At 35.7% G+C, this 18,003-nt stretch overlaps 1 protein-coding gene across 4 annotated transcripts in view; it reads right to left on the reverse strand.

Moving 5' to 3' along the window:
* COL11A1 (collagen type XI alpha 1 chain) overlaps window positions 1–18,003 on the reverse strand; it is a 139,537-nt gene that overhangs the window by 97,756 nt on the left and 23,778 nt on the right. For all 4 annotated transcript variants that reach the window (XM_067001898.1, XM_067001899.1, XM_013186558.3 and 1 more), the window contains exon 5: window positions 9,122–9,250. In XM_067001898.1, coding sequence (XP_066857999.1) covers window positions 9,122–9,250 — 129 coding nt within the window. The remainder of the gene's footprint in view (window positions 1–9,121; window positions 9,251–18,003) is intronic.

Genomic DNA, 18,003 nt, shown 5'->3' on the forward strand with positions numbered 1-18,003 from the left:
ACTTGGGGAGGGATTTCAGCTAAGAGGCATCAGGTAACACATATTTCAAACATAATGCAATTTTCTGTTGTTTCTCTTTCTTCTGTTGTAAGACCACCAATAGTTACAGAACAGACGTTCTTGTAATGAATATTGCATATGACTGTTTTCTTACAAATGAAAGGAAGAATAAAGCCTGCTGTTTCTTGATGGGACAAAATCTTTCCACTATGACCTCATGCTTTCTTAAGCAGAGTGATTATATTACACTACCAGATCACCATGCTATTCCAATTAAAGAGATGAACTGTTTTCTTCATCAGATGAATTTTAGAAGCAGATCATCAGCGTGCAAGGCCTATTTCAACATTGGAATGGCTTAAATATTCGGAAGATAGACTTATTTTGAAAATGGATTCTTCTGCTATCCATGCAGAAATTATGCTAAAATTCTGCTCCTCTGTTCCCAAGATGTTAAATTAGTTATTTTTACTTTGCCTTTTGAAATTACGAGGAACCAGCAATCTATATGCTAAATCAAAGTGTAATTAGCTCATTTTTTATTGCCTAAACACTATGCTAAATCATCTAGCTAACTAAAGATTACTTTGAAAGATTCTAGGCTAACTTTTTATAAAATGCAATAAAAGAAGGGATATCAAGCAAAATGAGAGCTTCAAAAAACTTTTATACTAATATAAAGAAATAAATAGTAGCAGATGTCAATCCAAGGGCAGAAGGAAACTTAAAAGATTTAAAAGAAAGACTTTTCTCTCACACAGTCTTAAAATTGTTCATAGCAGTAATATAAACAAGGAGATAAAAGGAGATAAGAACAAAATCCTCAACATTCAAAGACAGCACCTGTCAAAATAAGTTGACACTTAAGGTTCTATATTATAGTAATTGATTAATGAAAAAGTCTACGTATCTATACAAAGAAAGACAGTGTTAGGAAGATCACTATTTTTAACGTCTGCTAAGTTAGCTAACTGCAGTTCTAAACATGATTGAAAATAAACATATTTTCCTATATCTTCCTGTTCTTCAGAAAACTAGTGGTTCTGATCAAACACCTGAAAGAACGGACACTAAATTAGCATGGTCTGAAAGGATGCCTGAAACCTTCAAGTTGGATGTATTTGGGGGCCATATGTATCTTTACCTAGTTAATTTCTTTAAAGGCAAACATTTCATATCTTCATGTAATCCGTTAGTTTGGGATAGATCCAAAATAAATGAAGGGGAGACCTTTTGGAGAGCAATTTCTTCAGCAAAAATCAGACAGTGTGATTTATGGGGTTGCAGAAGAATCTTCCAAGAGAAGATCTGAAAGCCTGATAACTGGGGCCATTGAAAATTAGACCTGATGACACTCTACAAAATGTAATATCCAACATCAAGGAAAATGAAGACTGACCTTGTCTTTCCCTGATCTAATTTCTGCAAGCTAGCCAAGCATATGTGATTGAATGGGAACTGAAATAAATATACTTCCATTTATAGTAGAAAGGGTTGTGAAAACAAGACAGCAGCCAGGCTATTCATGAGGTATTTATAAGAGAAGCATAGGCACATAACTTCCTGAGGAAAAGTATTGCTGATATTTTTTTTAAATATAATTTCATCCCCATATTTGATTCTTAAAATCTAATTATATGTTCAGCATGAAACAAATGTAATGATTACTGAAATAATCTTAAGCCTCAGTATAAAAAAATAAATAAATCTCCAAGGAAAACAAACAAATAAAGAAACAGCAGAATAGAGCAAGAAGCTTAAATAAAAACAACACAGAAGATTCATTTCTCCCAAAGACACTTTCAGCCAAACTTGCCAGTATCTTCATAAACCATACAGTATCTGAATGGATAGTACCAGTAGCTCCATAGTAATTCATGCCAACATTTAACTCAGACATTCAATCAATATTGTTAACCATCAGATTTTGTTGTTGTAAAATTCTAAGATGGAAGGATAACAGCAGAGAACTCATTTCTTGCTAATTCTGTGCCTTACTTTGCTTTCTTTACATAAAAACCCTCCAAAATTTGCATGGTCAAATGACCGTCACACTGGACTGAAATAACGCTAATGCACTATTATGATTATATTCTAAAGTTTTCAGCCAGTTTGTTTGTGGTTTAATTATCCCTATCCAAAAGCTATTTCATTGTACAAAAAAATCTGAACTCCTTAGCTACTCTCTTTTGACAGAAGATAATAATATTCAACACTTAATGAATATATTTCAGGATATAATATGTTCCTCAAAAGATTTGGCAGCCTCATCCCTATTGTAAATCAAATACAATGACTTTGCTTGGAATTTCTGAGAACTGAGAGTTGTGCTCATCAAGTAATAATTTGGTTTGGTGCTTCCATTTGGAAGCTGTACCTTGCTGTACTGAAGTATGGCTATTTTCTACACTCAGATACCCTCTCTTTTTCCTCCAGAAGCACAGTTTTTCAAGTAACTACTAGGCAACATTTTTTGGTGTAGAGATAACAGCTGAGGTCATCACTGTGTACTTGACAAGTTATGGAGATTCATACCTAGCTATCTGCAAGCAAGCTATACACGTATTTCAGTTAAAGCATGTCTTCAAAGTGGAAATAAATGATAATAAAAAAAAAAGAGTAAAGTGTGTGGATACAACTATTAATCTATTTATTATTACTCTAGCACTTTCATGTTTTCAAATTCCAAACTGAATGACACTTAGGTCTGATCAAACGACCAAAACACAGAGGAATAAAAGCATTCTGCAGGTGAAAGTCACCCGTGTGCATCTCTGTTCTAATGGCTGAGCCTAAACTGCCCACAGAAACCCCCACAGTCCTGGCAAACAGCCAAATTCAACAGATTTCTGCAGAGCCTATACACAAAAGGTAGTCAAAACTTACCCAGTTAAATGGACCTTGTTTAGACACGTATCACAGCTACTTGGATCCAGAAAGGAACTGACGCAATTAAAATGGAATGGGAGATACAGCACCCAGCTCCAATGCACGGTCCAAGGAACTTGAAGTCCTTAGATCACTCCTACCTAACGCCCCCCCCCATAGGAAGGGAGAAGTGATGGGAGAGAAGGCAGGAGGTTGACCTTGGGCAGGTATGAGAATAGCCTAGGGATCAGAATAGCACAGCTGAGAAAGCCTGTGGAGCAGGGTGGAATTTAAGATATGCACTCCCTTTGTAGGCTGGCTAGGTCAATGTCTTTATTCACCAAGTTTGCTGTTTTTGTGAATCCCATTGTGAAATGCTTGATTCTTCTTCAACTTGATTTAGGATGACCTCAGCACTTAATTTAGGGATGAAGGGAACCCGCAAGTAAAAAGTAGGAATTGAAATGTTCTCTGCTGCATGACCCAAATTGCATTTTGAATCTGACCCTAATGTGAAAAGAATATGCAAAAAGAAAAACTCAGTACAGCATTTGAGATCATCAGTAAGGTCACTCTGATTCTAAATTAGTGTTCGATAAATCTACATATGAAAGCAGAGTCAATGTTTTAAGCAAATCCATTTCAGACAAACCCAATTTTTTTCAAATGCAACTATTATTAGGGCTACAAAGCTGGTGCAGAGCCTGGAACACAAGTCTTATGAGGAGCAGCTGAGGGCACTGGGGGTATTTAGTCTGGAGAAGAGGAGGCTCAGGGGAGACCTTATTGCTCTCTATAACTACCCGAAAGGAAGGTGTGGAGAGCTGGGGGTCAGCCTCTTCTCACAGCTAACTAGTGATATGACTAGAGGGAATGGCCTCAAGTTGTGCCAGGGAAGGCTCAGATTCAAAATTAGGAGACATTTCTTCTCAGAAAGAGTAGTTGGGCACTGGAATGGGTTGCCCACAGAGGCGGTGAAGTCATCAGCCCTGGGGGTGTACAAGGAAAGTTTGAACACGGTGCTTAGGGACATAGTCTAGCAGGTGATAGTGGTGGTAGGGTATGGCTGGATCAGATGATTTTGAAGGTCTTTTCCAACCTTAATTACAATATTATACTCCTGATCTTGCAATGATGTGAGCCTCAGGCTCATTTACTGTGACAATTAATTCTACAGAATATTCCATTATAATCCATAACTACCATATGTTCCATTATTTTCCTCCATTTTATGGTTGATAAATTATTTTTAGTCTAGATGAAATCTCATCCCTTGCCCCCCCCCACAGATGCATGATCAACTCTGTCAGCTGAACTGGGAGGATGGCATGGGCTGGAAATGAGTACAGAGAAGGAAAGAATGCATTTAAGCCAGCACTGCTAGTGAAAGAAATGCTCACAAAACCACATCCTTTGGTATTTTAAATTTTCTTCTACATTTGGTTGTTTGCTCCTTTGCAGAAGCAAGTACTGCCTAGAGCAATGTTAATTACACTCAGTTAAACAAAGTATTTTTGTGGATCTTGCCTTTAAACCTACATCTTCTTAGCCAAAACTTTCTCTCCAGCTGTTAACTTTATTGGTGTAAAAATCATCCAGCTTTTTACAATAACTGCATTCTCAGGCTATGGACATGCCAGGAGATTATAGCGATATGTGATATCAAGCAAAATCCTATTTAGCTTCTTAGGTGCAACTCTACAAAAGTGATTTATTATTTCATGGACAAAAGCCAACCATTTCCATTGTGTTTCGTAGTCAATGCTGGAAACACACATTAATAATCTCTGCAATCACATAATTTGTCTCTTTCCTCTAAACCGCATATCAGTTTCTTGTTCTAGTCTGCAATAATTCAAAGGCCCAGAGATGTAAAGCCAGAAGGGACTATTAGATCATCTTGACTAACTCCTTTATACTTTCAGACTTCAATACTTCTTACAGTTACCCTGTAACTGAGCCAACCGAAATATAAATGACATTTCCTTAAACTTATCTTTCAAAAGGGCATCAATCTATCCTTGGTTTGAAGATACCTAGAGATACACCATATTGGTCATTTGTTCTTTCATTGCTAAAAAGTTTAGTCAATGCTTTCCTGTCTGAAATGATCAGACTTTCCTTCTCTTTATTTTCCCTCCATTTGTCTGCAGTCCATATTTTCTTCTTGTGAGGGTTCTTTGCATACGCTAACTGAGGAACCTGTCAAGTTTTTGTCATTACGTGGACAGGTCAATCGCATTGAATTTTCCAGTTCCCTAAATCACAACAATTCTGTAGCTTTTATCAGAATCATTTCCATTTTTGCAATATTTGTTTTAATGACTAAACACCAAGACCATCTGTGATGTTCCAGTAAAAGTTTTAATCAATGGCATAAAAGAAGTAACATTACAGCCGAGTAAGGCCGCCCAACCATTCTATGATTCTGTGATCTGTATTCTCATTCCTTTGTTTACAAACCAAGATGTGCTGCCCTTTTTTGCTACACTTTTGCTTTGAGTGCTCTTGTACAAACTGTTTCCCTACTTGAATATCCAGTCTTCTGAGGGTACTGTCCAACAACTGTTTTAAGGTTCTGCTGGCTTAAGCCAAAACTGACACTGAAAGCCACAATCCTTCCTAGTTTTTAGATTGGTGATCTCATTTCCCTCTGTCTATCAGAACAGTTTGTGTGAAAACATGGAAGATCAAACCAGGAAATCAGTCTAGCCAAACAGTAAAATCTTCATGTTGGCTTTCAGTGTGATTAGGATTCCAGTCTGGTAGGTCATGTACCTCCAAAATTGCTTTCAGTAAATAATTTTGTTGTCACATGTAAGCAGGCTGTATTGCACTGTGTGTTAAACAGTTCTCTAGATTTGCCCTACATTTCTTTGTTTTCTTCTATGTGTGTAACTTTGCCTTTAGTTGTATTATCATCACTGGTTACCACTTTGCAATATCAAGACTATGACAAATTTGAATAACGTCTTACTTTTATACTGTTAGCACATCTCCTAAGAAACTCCACTAAAAAGTTAATTCAGAGATGGCACTCTTCTTATAGCAGTTTCTGAAATAAGGCAGCCAGATTTGGATCTGTTTGTCAAGTACTTTATCCTTATCATACAATGGCATTTTTTTTTTTTATTCAGACACTCCATGTTGAAAAATTAGAGGCTTTATGAAAGTCTAAGTCTACAAATTATATCATGTATCACTATCAAACTTTTAATAGACCACTTTAATTATATTATCTTTTAATACATTTTTGAATTAACCTTGCAATCAACAGTTCTAAAAAAAAAAAAAAAACAAATCAGCATTGCTCTCTTCTGTAATGCCTTCCAGTACTTAAATAAGACGTGCTTCATTTCTTATAGTCCACACAGAATCATAGCATGGTTTGGGTTGGAAGGAACCTTAAAGGTCATCTGATTCCAACCCCCCTGCCATGGGCAGGGACACCTCCCACCAGACCAGGTTGCTCACAGCCCCATCCCACCTGGCCTCAAACAATTCCAGGGGTGGAGCATCCACAGCTTCTCTGGGCATCTCAAAAAATTATGAAGTAGCCTACATTAATAAGCTGCTTTATTACCCTTTAGAAGAAAATTATGTCATTTGGGGCAATTCAGTCTGTCAGTTAACCTATTTTACACTCAACACACCTCAAGTATCGCTTATGTGATTACTTCAGATGACTATTACACGTGTCAAAAGATTCATTGACTTCGTTGACAATATTCATACATACTTATGTTATAAACTCACAGATAGCAAAAGAAAATTGTGTCTTCAGTTCAGAAAGCAAAGGGATTGAACCACCACTCAGAGCAATAAATGGAAACAAATAGAAATGGTGGTTCACCACTTTTTTTAAAAAAAAAAACTTTTTATTTTTTTTAAACTGACTTAAATATGTTACATTACAAATTAAGACCTTTTATTTTTTTCCTCTTTTTATTTTTTTTATTTTTTTTTTCTCTGAAGGTCCCCCAGAAACTGTGTGTTATCACAGGGAAAAAAAAACTGTAGAAAAATTAATTTAAAAACACGAACTCCAGGAGCATTTTTGCAATTGCTTTTGAATTTAATGGTAAGATATTTCCTGATTTCAGTGGCTCCTGCATTGGGCTATAGATGATGTCTGTTCAGGATGCTCAAGGAGAACTGTACCAATTGTTTTATTTTATGGTTCCCTTTCTCTGTTTGGTGCTCACAGACTGTTTTCAACAGACAGCCGATATGTAACTAGGCATTCAATATGATGTGCTCATAATATGTGAATAAACAGATTTTATAATTATATTAAGGCTTATTTTTCTTTTGATCTTCAAATGAGTGTTCTCTCTCAACTGATGCTAGTGTTAAACAGCTTCAATATATTTAAGCATAATATTTGACAGCAGGAGATTTAGCATCCATTATGGAGAGGAGGTAGTCCCTGCTCTATTTTATTCATGTTGTACATCCTTTGGAAACACTAAATTACAGTCTAATAATTCACCTGTATTCGTTGTTAATAATTGAGCACAATTTTTCATTCCTATTTAATCAAAGGAGTAGACTCTGAATCTACAGTCTGATCCCAACTGGTTTCTGTGAATTCCAAGCCTTCTTGCCCACATGTATTACACTGAAGAACAGGAACCATTATTGCCATCAGTAGTGGTCAAAGCAAACAAGTACCTACAATCTGTTTAAGACATATTAACATCTACTTAGAATTTGATGTGAGTTTGGATATGACAGCACATCCCACTTAGATAATATATTTTAAGTATTTAGATATATTCCTGTTCAAGGAAGATAACAAGGGATGATTTTAACAACCTTTCCCCAAAAAATCAGTTTATTAGACTGACTCCTCTTTGGTCTTATTTCAAAATAGCAAAGCACTAGCCTATTCAAACCTTCCAGGTCTTCACACAGGAAACAGAAAAAGGATCAGAGCCCCAAGACGCACAGCAGCAAAGTCCAGAAGAGTTCCACAGCAAAAATCTCAAATTACTTTGAAATTCAATGACGAGGGAAAAAAAATGATTTTGTTATCTTCTGTTTTCTTCCCATAAAACACCAACAATATGCTTTCAGCCTGATCTATTTTGGAATACAGTGCAAGGAGACGCATGGAGATCTATATAGCCAACCACACAGACAGAAGGTTTAAATAGCGCTCATGGACAGAAAAGACTTCATGTACCATAACGTAATGTGAAGGCCTCTGCCAATGTGTAATTGACACATCTTGAACTGCACCTCAAGTGCAATGAATGTGGGAGTCCCTTTAAACCGAGTTCTGGGCTGCGTGGACCTTAACAATTGATGACATAATTTTCAGTCAGATGGAATAAATATTAACAGCAAATAAATATATTTAGGAAAAGTTCTGTCTCAAAATTGGCTCAAAGCAGTCACCTGAGAACAATTCAACACGTTTTTAATGCTGATCTCTTGAGCAATCAGTAACAACAACCCATCAGATCACACACAGTTAGCTGAGTGCATACCAACTGTCCAGAGCCAAGTTCAATTAAGACTAGCTACCTTTTGCAAAAGCTTTCCATTTCACAGTGGAAGTATGAGAACAATATTATTACAAGTATTTGGAATACTTCTGATATATGTATGACATAATGCATGAGAGGTCTAATCTAAGGGACTGTCTTGCCATTAGTAAATTACTTAGTTTATGGTTGTGAGACCTGTCTACAGTGACAAATAGTTTCTATGAATATTTTTCATTGCCTCAGAAAAAAAAAAAGGATTCTATTTCATCCCTGTTGACTGCTACCAGTGGAGCTGGCCAAAATAATTTTGTGTGTAAGTGCATTTGTGTACTGGTCACAGCTCATTAGAATACATGACATTTCTAGCAGAAATATTTCACAGTTCCAGAATACTCATATCACCCATATCTTTCAACTGTGGCATTTGAGGGTTTTCACTCATCACCAGTGAAATCCCAACAGTACACAGGGGGAACAAATAGGTACAACTTGGCAAATGTGTATTGCTATCTTCTTTAAAGAATTACAATTCAACTCTGTTGAACAAACTGGTTATTCAAATACGAATGTGGTAAGTTCCTTCAAACATTTGACATAAATGAGTGCATAGCAAAAACTAATGTACTCCTGCAACCTTGCTTCCTCATGTCTGGAACAATGCATGCCATTTAGCTGTAATTAAATGCTCCCTGGGTAACTTGTATCCAGCACAACCACTAATGTGCAATAAATCTTGTAATACATGACTGATTACTCACCTCATCAACTTGAGGATCTTGAGCCTGAGCAGCATTGGGCACTGGGGAATCACAGTCTGGGCTATAATGCTCACAATAGTCATATGCAGCTCTGGGGTCAGCTATAATCAACAACTGCTGGATCTCACCCTGCAGGAAAGCATATACAGGTTAAATTAAAAAAAATAAAAATAAATAAAAAACAAAGGTTGTCTACAGTTCATCAGAAGACTTTTCATTTAGAAAACAAAACTAGGTGCATAATACATTTATTAGATATTATATTAACATTTGTGTTTGTATGTAACTTATCTACTTAATTTTTTCAACTGTTCCGAATGACATCCTCATTATAGTTCACAGGACAAATGGACTAAGTGTAAAATTCTGGCTGAACATGCTGTCCGGCTTGGAAAGGAGAGGGTGGAAGGTGTAACTCCTGCTCCATCATTTTCATGCTGTTTGTTTACTTCTTCACTGGGAACCAGTCTAAATTCCTAAGATTTAATTCAGGGCACTTCCTACTAGCAGCATGCAGCTCAGCATGCAAGTGATCAACAGTATAATTCTGAGAGTTTCCATCACATCTGAACTCTAAAAAAAAAAAGGGGGGGAAATAAAATAATAAAATAAAAAAGGCCGTACCCGACACACAGTTCTTGGAATAAAAAATAAAGAGGTAAGCACTGTGTAAATACACAATATATAGTTTGTTGAAAGAAAAAATTAACAGCTAACAAATGTTATTTTCATCTCTATACCCATATATCATGTGTAAAAACAACATCACACTAAACAGACCCACTATTCTGGATAATAAAAATGGCTTTGCTGAGATCCCCTACAGTGGCCTTGTATGTTTTTTTATGTTTATCATTTTCCACAGAAAGCTGTCTGGTATTCAGTGTATTTCTTAACATAGTGGTACCATTTAAACAGCGTTAGGTGAATTCCTGCCAAGATTTCCACTATAAATTTCCTCATTCAGGAGCTTCAAATGCTGTCATAAAAATAAGGTTGTTGAAAATTGGCACATGTTCTAGGTCAAAACGCATTAACTTCAATCTCCCACTGTATTTCCCCATAAGGAAGGGGGTGTGTGTTAAGCTTTTATATACTTCTAATGTAATTTAATTTTCTTTTTAACAAGAAGAGGGTAAAGGAATAACTTTGTTAGTACACCTCTGCATGTTCTTTCCTTAAGGAGAAAACATCATAACTGGTGGAAATGTAGAACTAGAAAAATTCAAAATTACCTCAGTATTTCCAAAATCACTTTAAACCTCTGAGAATAGCACCCTTTAACAAATTATCAAAACTGGAGAATATTTTAAAATAGGAAAGCGTAGTTTGGAATGCTCCTTCCTTTCAAAAAGAGAAATGACAGAAACAAGCAAAGAAAACTCTAATAAAAAAAAAAAAAATCAAAACTCTCCCCTATTTTCCTAGTTCTATAATATTTTACTATCTTACTTAACACAAAATATGAAATACTTAATTTCTTAGCATATTATGGCTATATATTACAAATCTGTTTGCTATAACACTCTCAACTCATTTTATTTTACATACTTATGTGTTTCTCAGATTAATGTCTGTTCCCATGTCAGCGGTGCTGGGCTGTCTCTTCCATTTTTCCTCTGCTCATTAATGCTTCCTTAGTTGGACACCTTCCTACAAGACCTGCTGTATGTACAGAGAAATTTCCCTGTTGATTCTTTATACAAATCCCTCAGGAGTACAACTGAGTGCTTTGAGACGTCCCATTCAGTCAGTCAGTCTAGGCTATGTAATCCCTTTCTCTACCACTGAGTGATTCAAAAGTGCTCTGCCCTTCCTCTTTCACCCAGCCAAATTAAAACTACATGAAGCAGAGGAATAAGTTATAAAGAATTAGCAACCAAAAGACAAAAGAGGTAACTCTTTTTGATCAACCATTACAGAAGGATGTGTGGAGCCCCCATCTGTTGAGCTCAGGTCCTTGGCTTGCTGTATACCCCTGAACATACGCAGCTTTCTAAGTTGCCCATACAGACCAGTGTACAGTACACAGTTTGCCAGCTAACGTAAGTAATGCAGAAACTGCTTCTGACACTGATGTCTGTTTAGTACAATATGCTAAGAGAACCCAGTCAGGGGAAGATAGCCAGTATTTTGTTGGAGCTTGCTTTGTGCTGATCTTGAATGCCATGGAATTTTGGCCCTGGCTTTTGTTGGATTGTGTGCTTGCAAGAAGCACTCAGCATGCTGTTACCACTTGGCTTAGATGTCCCTAATTGCTTAAAGCTGTTCCTGATCCATTGACTGTACTTCCCAGTCCCGCCTGTCTGCCTGTCATGGGTCCACATAGAGGGAGGCCCTCAGAAGTCTCACACAGTATACATAAAATGCTACTGGCTATTCATGTGTGATAAGTTTACTAAGGAACTGATTGATTTTATCTTTGGCATCTCAAATGCTAATTTTCCTCTTTTTCTTTCAAGGTCTCCTATAAAAGCACTGTTTTTTCAGATGTTTTTGCTTGTTGGTTTTCAATTTTTTCTTTGCTAATTAAATAGCTTTTTTGAGTATTTGTATGTGATGCATTGACAATGCAGATTCACTAGTCAGTGAAGAGCTTTCCTTTCAGATCAAATCAGTCATATCAGCACATGGAGTTCCACATAAATTATTGTGGATTTCACTACTGTGACTTAGTCATCAGGTAGTCACAGGTATTTGTTTGACAAATTTACACTCTTTCTTTTTGAGAATTTTTCACAGAATTACAACAGTCACAAGCACGTTCTTTGATTTTAACCTCTTGAAGTCTTGACTTTGTGAGACTGAAACAGAATTGTAGAAAGTTCTTTGTGAAGAAATTACAAAGACTTAATATGACTATGCTTTAAGACCTGGAGTCATGAATTAGGCACTTAATTATCTACCTGCACAAGTCCCAAGAACTTTAAGTGAAAATATGAATAAATGGAGTCATGGGTTAATAAAAATTTGAATAATTAACCTCTAAATTAACAGTGAGGTACCTAAACATATATCCGTATGGGCATAATGTTACTCTTCTATAAAACTTGGGTGACATAAGGAATTCTCACACAAATTATGAGAGAAAGAGGGAAAACAGATGAGGAAGGAGACAGGAAAATGGAGTAAGATTTACAAATACATTTGAGCATCCTTAAAGCAACTAGCAGTACTCTGAAAAATGTATACAGAAAAAAAAAAAAAAAGAAGCATAAAAGGCAACTGTCTGTATAGATTATTTCCATTTCCTTTCCTTCCCTATGAAATTGTCATGACCACCTTTGTTGGTTTAGCCTGCTCAAGCAATTTCATAAACTTATTCATCAAGGATTCTTCCCAGAAAAGGAAAGCTGAGGTTCTAACAAGACAAATAAGCCTGAAAGCATATATACTAGAAAAAAAAGTTAACCAATTCCAGTGAATTCAGTTGAGTAAATTTTTTCTCTTTAGTAGAAGTTTGATCTATTTTACCATAAAATTAACAGTAAGATGCAAAATAAAGTAATGCAGTAAACAAAGTTTCATAATCCTTCTTATTCTCCACCAAACTTTACCAAATCCAAGCAAAATACACTGAAATAAATAAAGGAAGTTAATTTTCAAAACCAATAAAAGTTACTGATTCCTTTGTGGGGATGTTGTGTAAGCTTAAGATACATAACCTGCACTTACTGTAGGCAATGGGAACAGCTGGACACAAAAGCAGGGAAAGAATTAGAAATCTCTGATGTACGAGAAAAAGAGAGGCCAGAGTAGTAAGACACATCTAATCACAACTAATTCAGGATTACAATCTGTTATCTACAAATATGAAAAGATCTACAGATGACATATAGTGCATTTTACAAGTCAACTCTTTGCTGACACTGCTGAGTCAGCCTTCCAGCAGGACTTGATGTCAGTGATAAGTGGGTGACAGTAAAAGGCTGGGATAGAGAACTTCTGGTGAGGTATCAGACAAATACACACAGACGCTTTTTCATGTTACTATTTCTAACAATGTGCATTGTTTAATTTGCCTGGAAAAGTGCTGACAGCCTATTTAGCCCTCAAGAAGAAAAATGTGCTGCCTTACAATAATTTTTATCCTGGATAACAATTAATATAATGTTTTTTAAGCATTGTTTATTGGATATTTAACGTTATTTGCATATTGGAAATAAGAAAGTTGAGATCTAGGTCTCTGCCTAAGTTGCCCACAGGTAAAAGGAAACATTCAGCAATGTGGTTAAGTCTACCTAACATTAAACATACAAGTACCTCTTTTAACTAAAATGGGTCAATTTGGGGATTTAACATTCAGTTTGGATCGTAAATACTTTATTGAAATAGACACAATGTTGGTGTCAAATACAACACAAAACTCAAAAAGTCAACGTGCAATTGAGTAATCTATCCCAATACGGTACAGAAATGGTTAAAATCTACGCATGTTTTAGCTCCTCTATTTTGGGAATGTGCACATAATTAAAACCACAGTCTTTTGAACCAGTCTCAGTCTCATGGTTATATGGAATAAGCTTCCTGAGAATTATAAAATAACGTGCCCATCAGTTACACCTCGTATGCAAACACAATACAGAGAGATTACTTTTGTGGCATTACTCCAAAAGGTACTGCATCGAGTAAGCTGCTCTTTGCAGAGTCCTCCAAGACTGTTAAAAGGATTTAATGAGATCTGAGGAAACATTCACTACTTTAGAGTGTCTTTGTGGCATGCCAAAGCAAATGTGAAGAACAAGACTTCAGAGCATCAAGGGTGGGAGAATATGCTCAAATTTGTTGAATGTATGCCTATTGGAGCACTGGCACATTCACTCAAATTAATTTTTCTACAACAAGGAACAGCTCAGCTAAGAATAAGAAGTATGTGGTTAATTCATCTGTTGAAAATTCCTCTGTGAATGTCAGACATTCCACAGTGACACCACAGAATAAGGTTTCTGTACAGGTATTTCCAGGTTTGGTAGAAAAAACACCCCTCGCTAAGTAGTTAATGCACTGGGTGGGCTATCCACACTGAAAACAGTCTCCTAATATCAAACACTTCAGAACACAAAAAAAGACAAGTCTAATGAAAAATGAAATGGAGACAATTTGCAGGAAAGCACTACACTGCCATGTTCTCTTCTCAATTTTACAGACTAAATTTCTCTTGTAATTATTGCTTTGGTTAGCCTCATGATAGTTATCTCTATATTTGATTCTACCTTTTCAGAACTTTTGTTAGATGCCATAGAAAAATCAGAATAAAGAAAATCTACAATTAGATACGGTGTCTGACTCTCAATGCTGTAAATCATTGAGGGTCTCAGTCATAAGGGATGTTATTATATCATTATAAGCAATAAATGTTAATGGCTCCTTATTATCTTAATTATGACTTAATAAATCTTATCTTTATTGTATGTTTTATTGAAGCATTAAAGAAAATTCTCTTTTCCTCTTAACTATATAATATTACTAATACTTTCTAAATATGATATTAGAGAAATACAACCATAAAGTAGTCCATTTATAGTCTCTTTATCAACTAAAAGTCTCCATCATTGATGAGAACCATCTCTAATATCACCTGCCAGCATTATTAAAAAGGTGAAAGTATGAAGTTTTTACAAGGCTGTAAGGGCAAACAGTAACCTGTAAAGGGGAAACTGTAACCTGTGTATATGTGCCAACTTTCTTTAATTAGTTATGTGACAGTACAACTATAGACTCAAAAGAACAAAAGTCTAGACAGCCTGGATGTTATTACTATAGAACCTAGAAAAACCTGCTGCAGAATTCATTTAATCTTCCTGCAAAGATTTGAGGGATTGAGGAATTCCAGAGGCCCTTACTATAATATTCCATAACCCAGGCCCAATTCACAATATAGCTAGAGAAAGACATTTAGAGCCTGCCAGAATGAAACACTGTAAAAGCAATATATTGTGAATGCAGAATCTTATACAAGTCAAAGTTTCCACAGAAATCAGTGTCTTCTTGATTCTTTGAAACCTTATGGTTACAGTAGCATATATTGTTTGGTTAAGAAATAGGTTGATATGTTCAATTATAAATTTTAACCTTCAAAACATGGCTGTTCACAGAACAAACTCTACTGAACTCTCGGCTGAGAGATTCTATCTTATTACTGTGCCTGCATATACAGCATATGTACGTAACATACACATACATACAGAATACGTGACTGTTGCTTAATGCTGTACAGAAATACTCCCTCAACAGAAAAAAAGATAAAGTGTGTCTAAAGACCTGAGAAGGACATTCTATTTTCTGGATGAAACACCTGCAAATCTTTTAAATCGTTGCTTATCTTTGAAACCTCATTTACAGCTGTTCTTTAAAACTTAAATGTGTATTGCACACAATATCAAATGAGGTGATAACAAATCCAATCTGTAAAATTTGCTGAAGCTGATGCAACAATCAGCTTTCATGGCTCGAAAATGAACTTGAACTTCCCTGACTCTTCTTTCAGAAGTAAGAAAGGAAAACAGAAAACAGAAAACAAAATTATTTACTTTTTTTCCATCCTGCTTAAGATTGGTAATACTATATTAAAACAAAACAAAAAAAAAAAACAACACCAAATTACCATTCTTTCAGATTAAAAAAATAAAGGAAAACAAATAAGCCAAATAATAAGCTTTTGGAAGAAATGTTGCTTTTTTTTATTAGGTGCTTCTGAAATGGAAACACAGTTTGATTTTTTGTTGTTGTTTGTTTTGTTTTGTTTTGCTTTTGTTTTTATTTTTCTCCTAACACTGAAAGTTGGCCAGTTCTCTCATGTTGATAACTAGAAGGATGCTTCTAAGTATTTTTGCCTGGAAGCTATTGCACTGTTTGTTCCATTTACATTGAATTTTTTTTTCCTTTTTTGCCTAACTGACACTAAACACTTAGTGGGCCAATAGCAATTATTAAAGGTGACACATAACCAAGGAATCACTTTGGCTATGCCTACACGAGGTAGTAGTACAGCTCAACAGGATGGTGTAAGACAGAGGATACTGATAACTCCTCATTCATACCACATGCCTTTGGGGGAGTTTTACTTTTGGCTACCTTCCCCATTCTACTTTAGTTGTGCAGCAGTTTTGGTCAGCTAGTTAAAACTCTACCTATTCTACTACTGCTGCCATCTACACAGAACATGCACACTGACAAGTGGCCTTTCTGCTCTTTTGCAATGGGGAATTAGCATCCTTAGAGAAGTATGAAGTATGGTTACTCATCCGAATGGACCTACAGGATAAATCATTTTGTTGTCCAAGTATTATCACTACATCTTCAAATGCTCACTCAGGTTATTAAAGGACTCTTATGTTATACATAAGTGTATGATTTTATTTTATTTTTTCATGAGATCAGGTTAATGCCTGGCATTAAAATCTACACTCTTTATTAATAAGGATTACCACAAGGATTTGTTATTGTAAACTGTGTGTGGTTAAAACTTTCATTGGCTTTAAATCAGAGTTACATACATCAGGTTTTGGCTTGTTATTTATAGCATAGTGCCAATACAATCATTGTATCAGTCTGACACCCAGGGAGTTTTTGAAAGAAAGTCTCTCTAGGGAAATATCTGCATAACAACTGTGTTAGTTAGTAACAAAATACCTGGTGTATTGTTCACACCAACAGTGCTAAATGAAGAGTGACAAATCCTTAAAGCTGGCAAGGAATAAAAAGATCCCTGCTTTTTATCAACTATTTAAGCTAAAAACATATTTCAATGGACATAATTCAAAATTATTAAATTATTTTACTGGGTGCCATACACCAACTTTTTTTTTCTTTTGGAGGGGGGATATATTTGTATGCTACAGGTGGGTATTCTCTTCTTTACATGAGGTACTTATGAACCATACTTCCTTGCACTATGCTTTTGAAAACATATGACATTAATTTCAAACTGTGTAAAAGATAGAGGTATACTCTATCAGCCATATAAAAACAAGCATTTATAAATTAGTAACACTGATAGCAGCAGACCCACTTCAGTGAGCAAGTGCTTAGCAGAGTAAGTGAAGGCCTCATAATTTGGCAATTAGTAATAATTCAGTTTCTAGAAAGCATAACTGTTATTTTAAGACACATTCACAGTTTACTCTTTGCTTCTCAAGCATTTGTATGCACCTGATGCTAATCCTTGCTTATATCCTGTACCTTGTTTGTAACATCACATTGAATTCCATATTAACTGAGCATGATGAGCACCAGGGCAACTTATAAGTTCCTTATATAAAACATGCAATAACCTCACAAGATTTGGAAAATTCTTAAAAAAAAATTGTTCTTGCTTTTAAAGCTAAAACATAAAGACTTTCTTAGATCACTCTTAACAGATGCCTCTTAGCTTTAGCACCAGTAGGTTAACTTACCAAGGAATATTAAGTTTGTTTCATATACCAAGTTAGAAAACTGGCTAGTCATTTATCAAGCCCTGGTAGGTCATTATTCAGTCCATTTTCCCCTTCCAGTGGTGATCTACCTGATCTCTGGACAGCTGGTATGCTTGGGATATTGAGCAAACATCAATGAATGCGAATACAGCACAACTTAACATAGCACAAATAGAGAAACCACTGTACCCTGACACCAGACATGTGACTTAGTTTTGATACATAAATGTTTGATAAATACAATATGGGTATTATTTTCTGACCTGTAGATTTTAACAAGTTTGGCTTTGAAGATCAGATCCTCAGTCTAACATCTTATATAAGACAGAGAATAAAACCACAGAAGCCAGTGTGACTAAGCTAGGCAGAATAGAAAGAAGTTGTACCCTGTACTGGAGGTTTTTGCTCATGGCATTCTTAACTCTGAGATGACAAAAATGAAAAATGAAATAAACTCATTTCTGG

The sequence above is a fragment of the Anser cygnoides genome, chromosome 8 (assembly GCF_040182565.1).
Source record: "Anser cygnoides isolate HZ-2024a breed goose chromosome 8, Taihu_goose_T2T_genome, whole genome shotgun sequence".
NCBI classification, from domain to species: domain Eukaryota; kingdom Metazoa; phylum Chordata; class Aves; order Anseriformes; family Anatidae; genus Anser; species Anser cygnoides.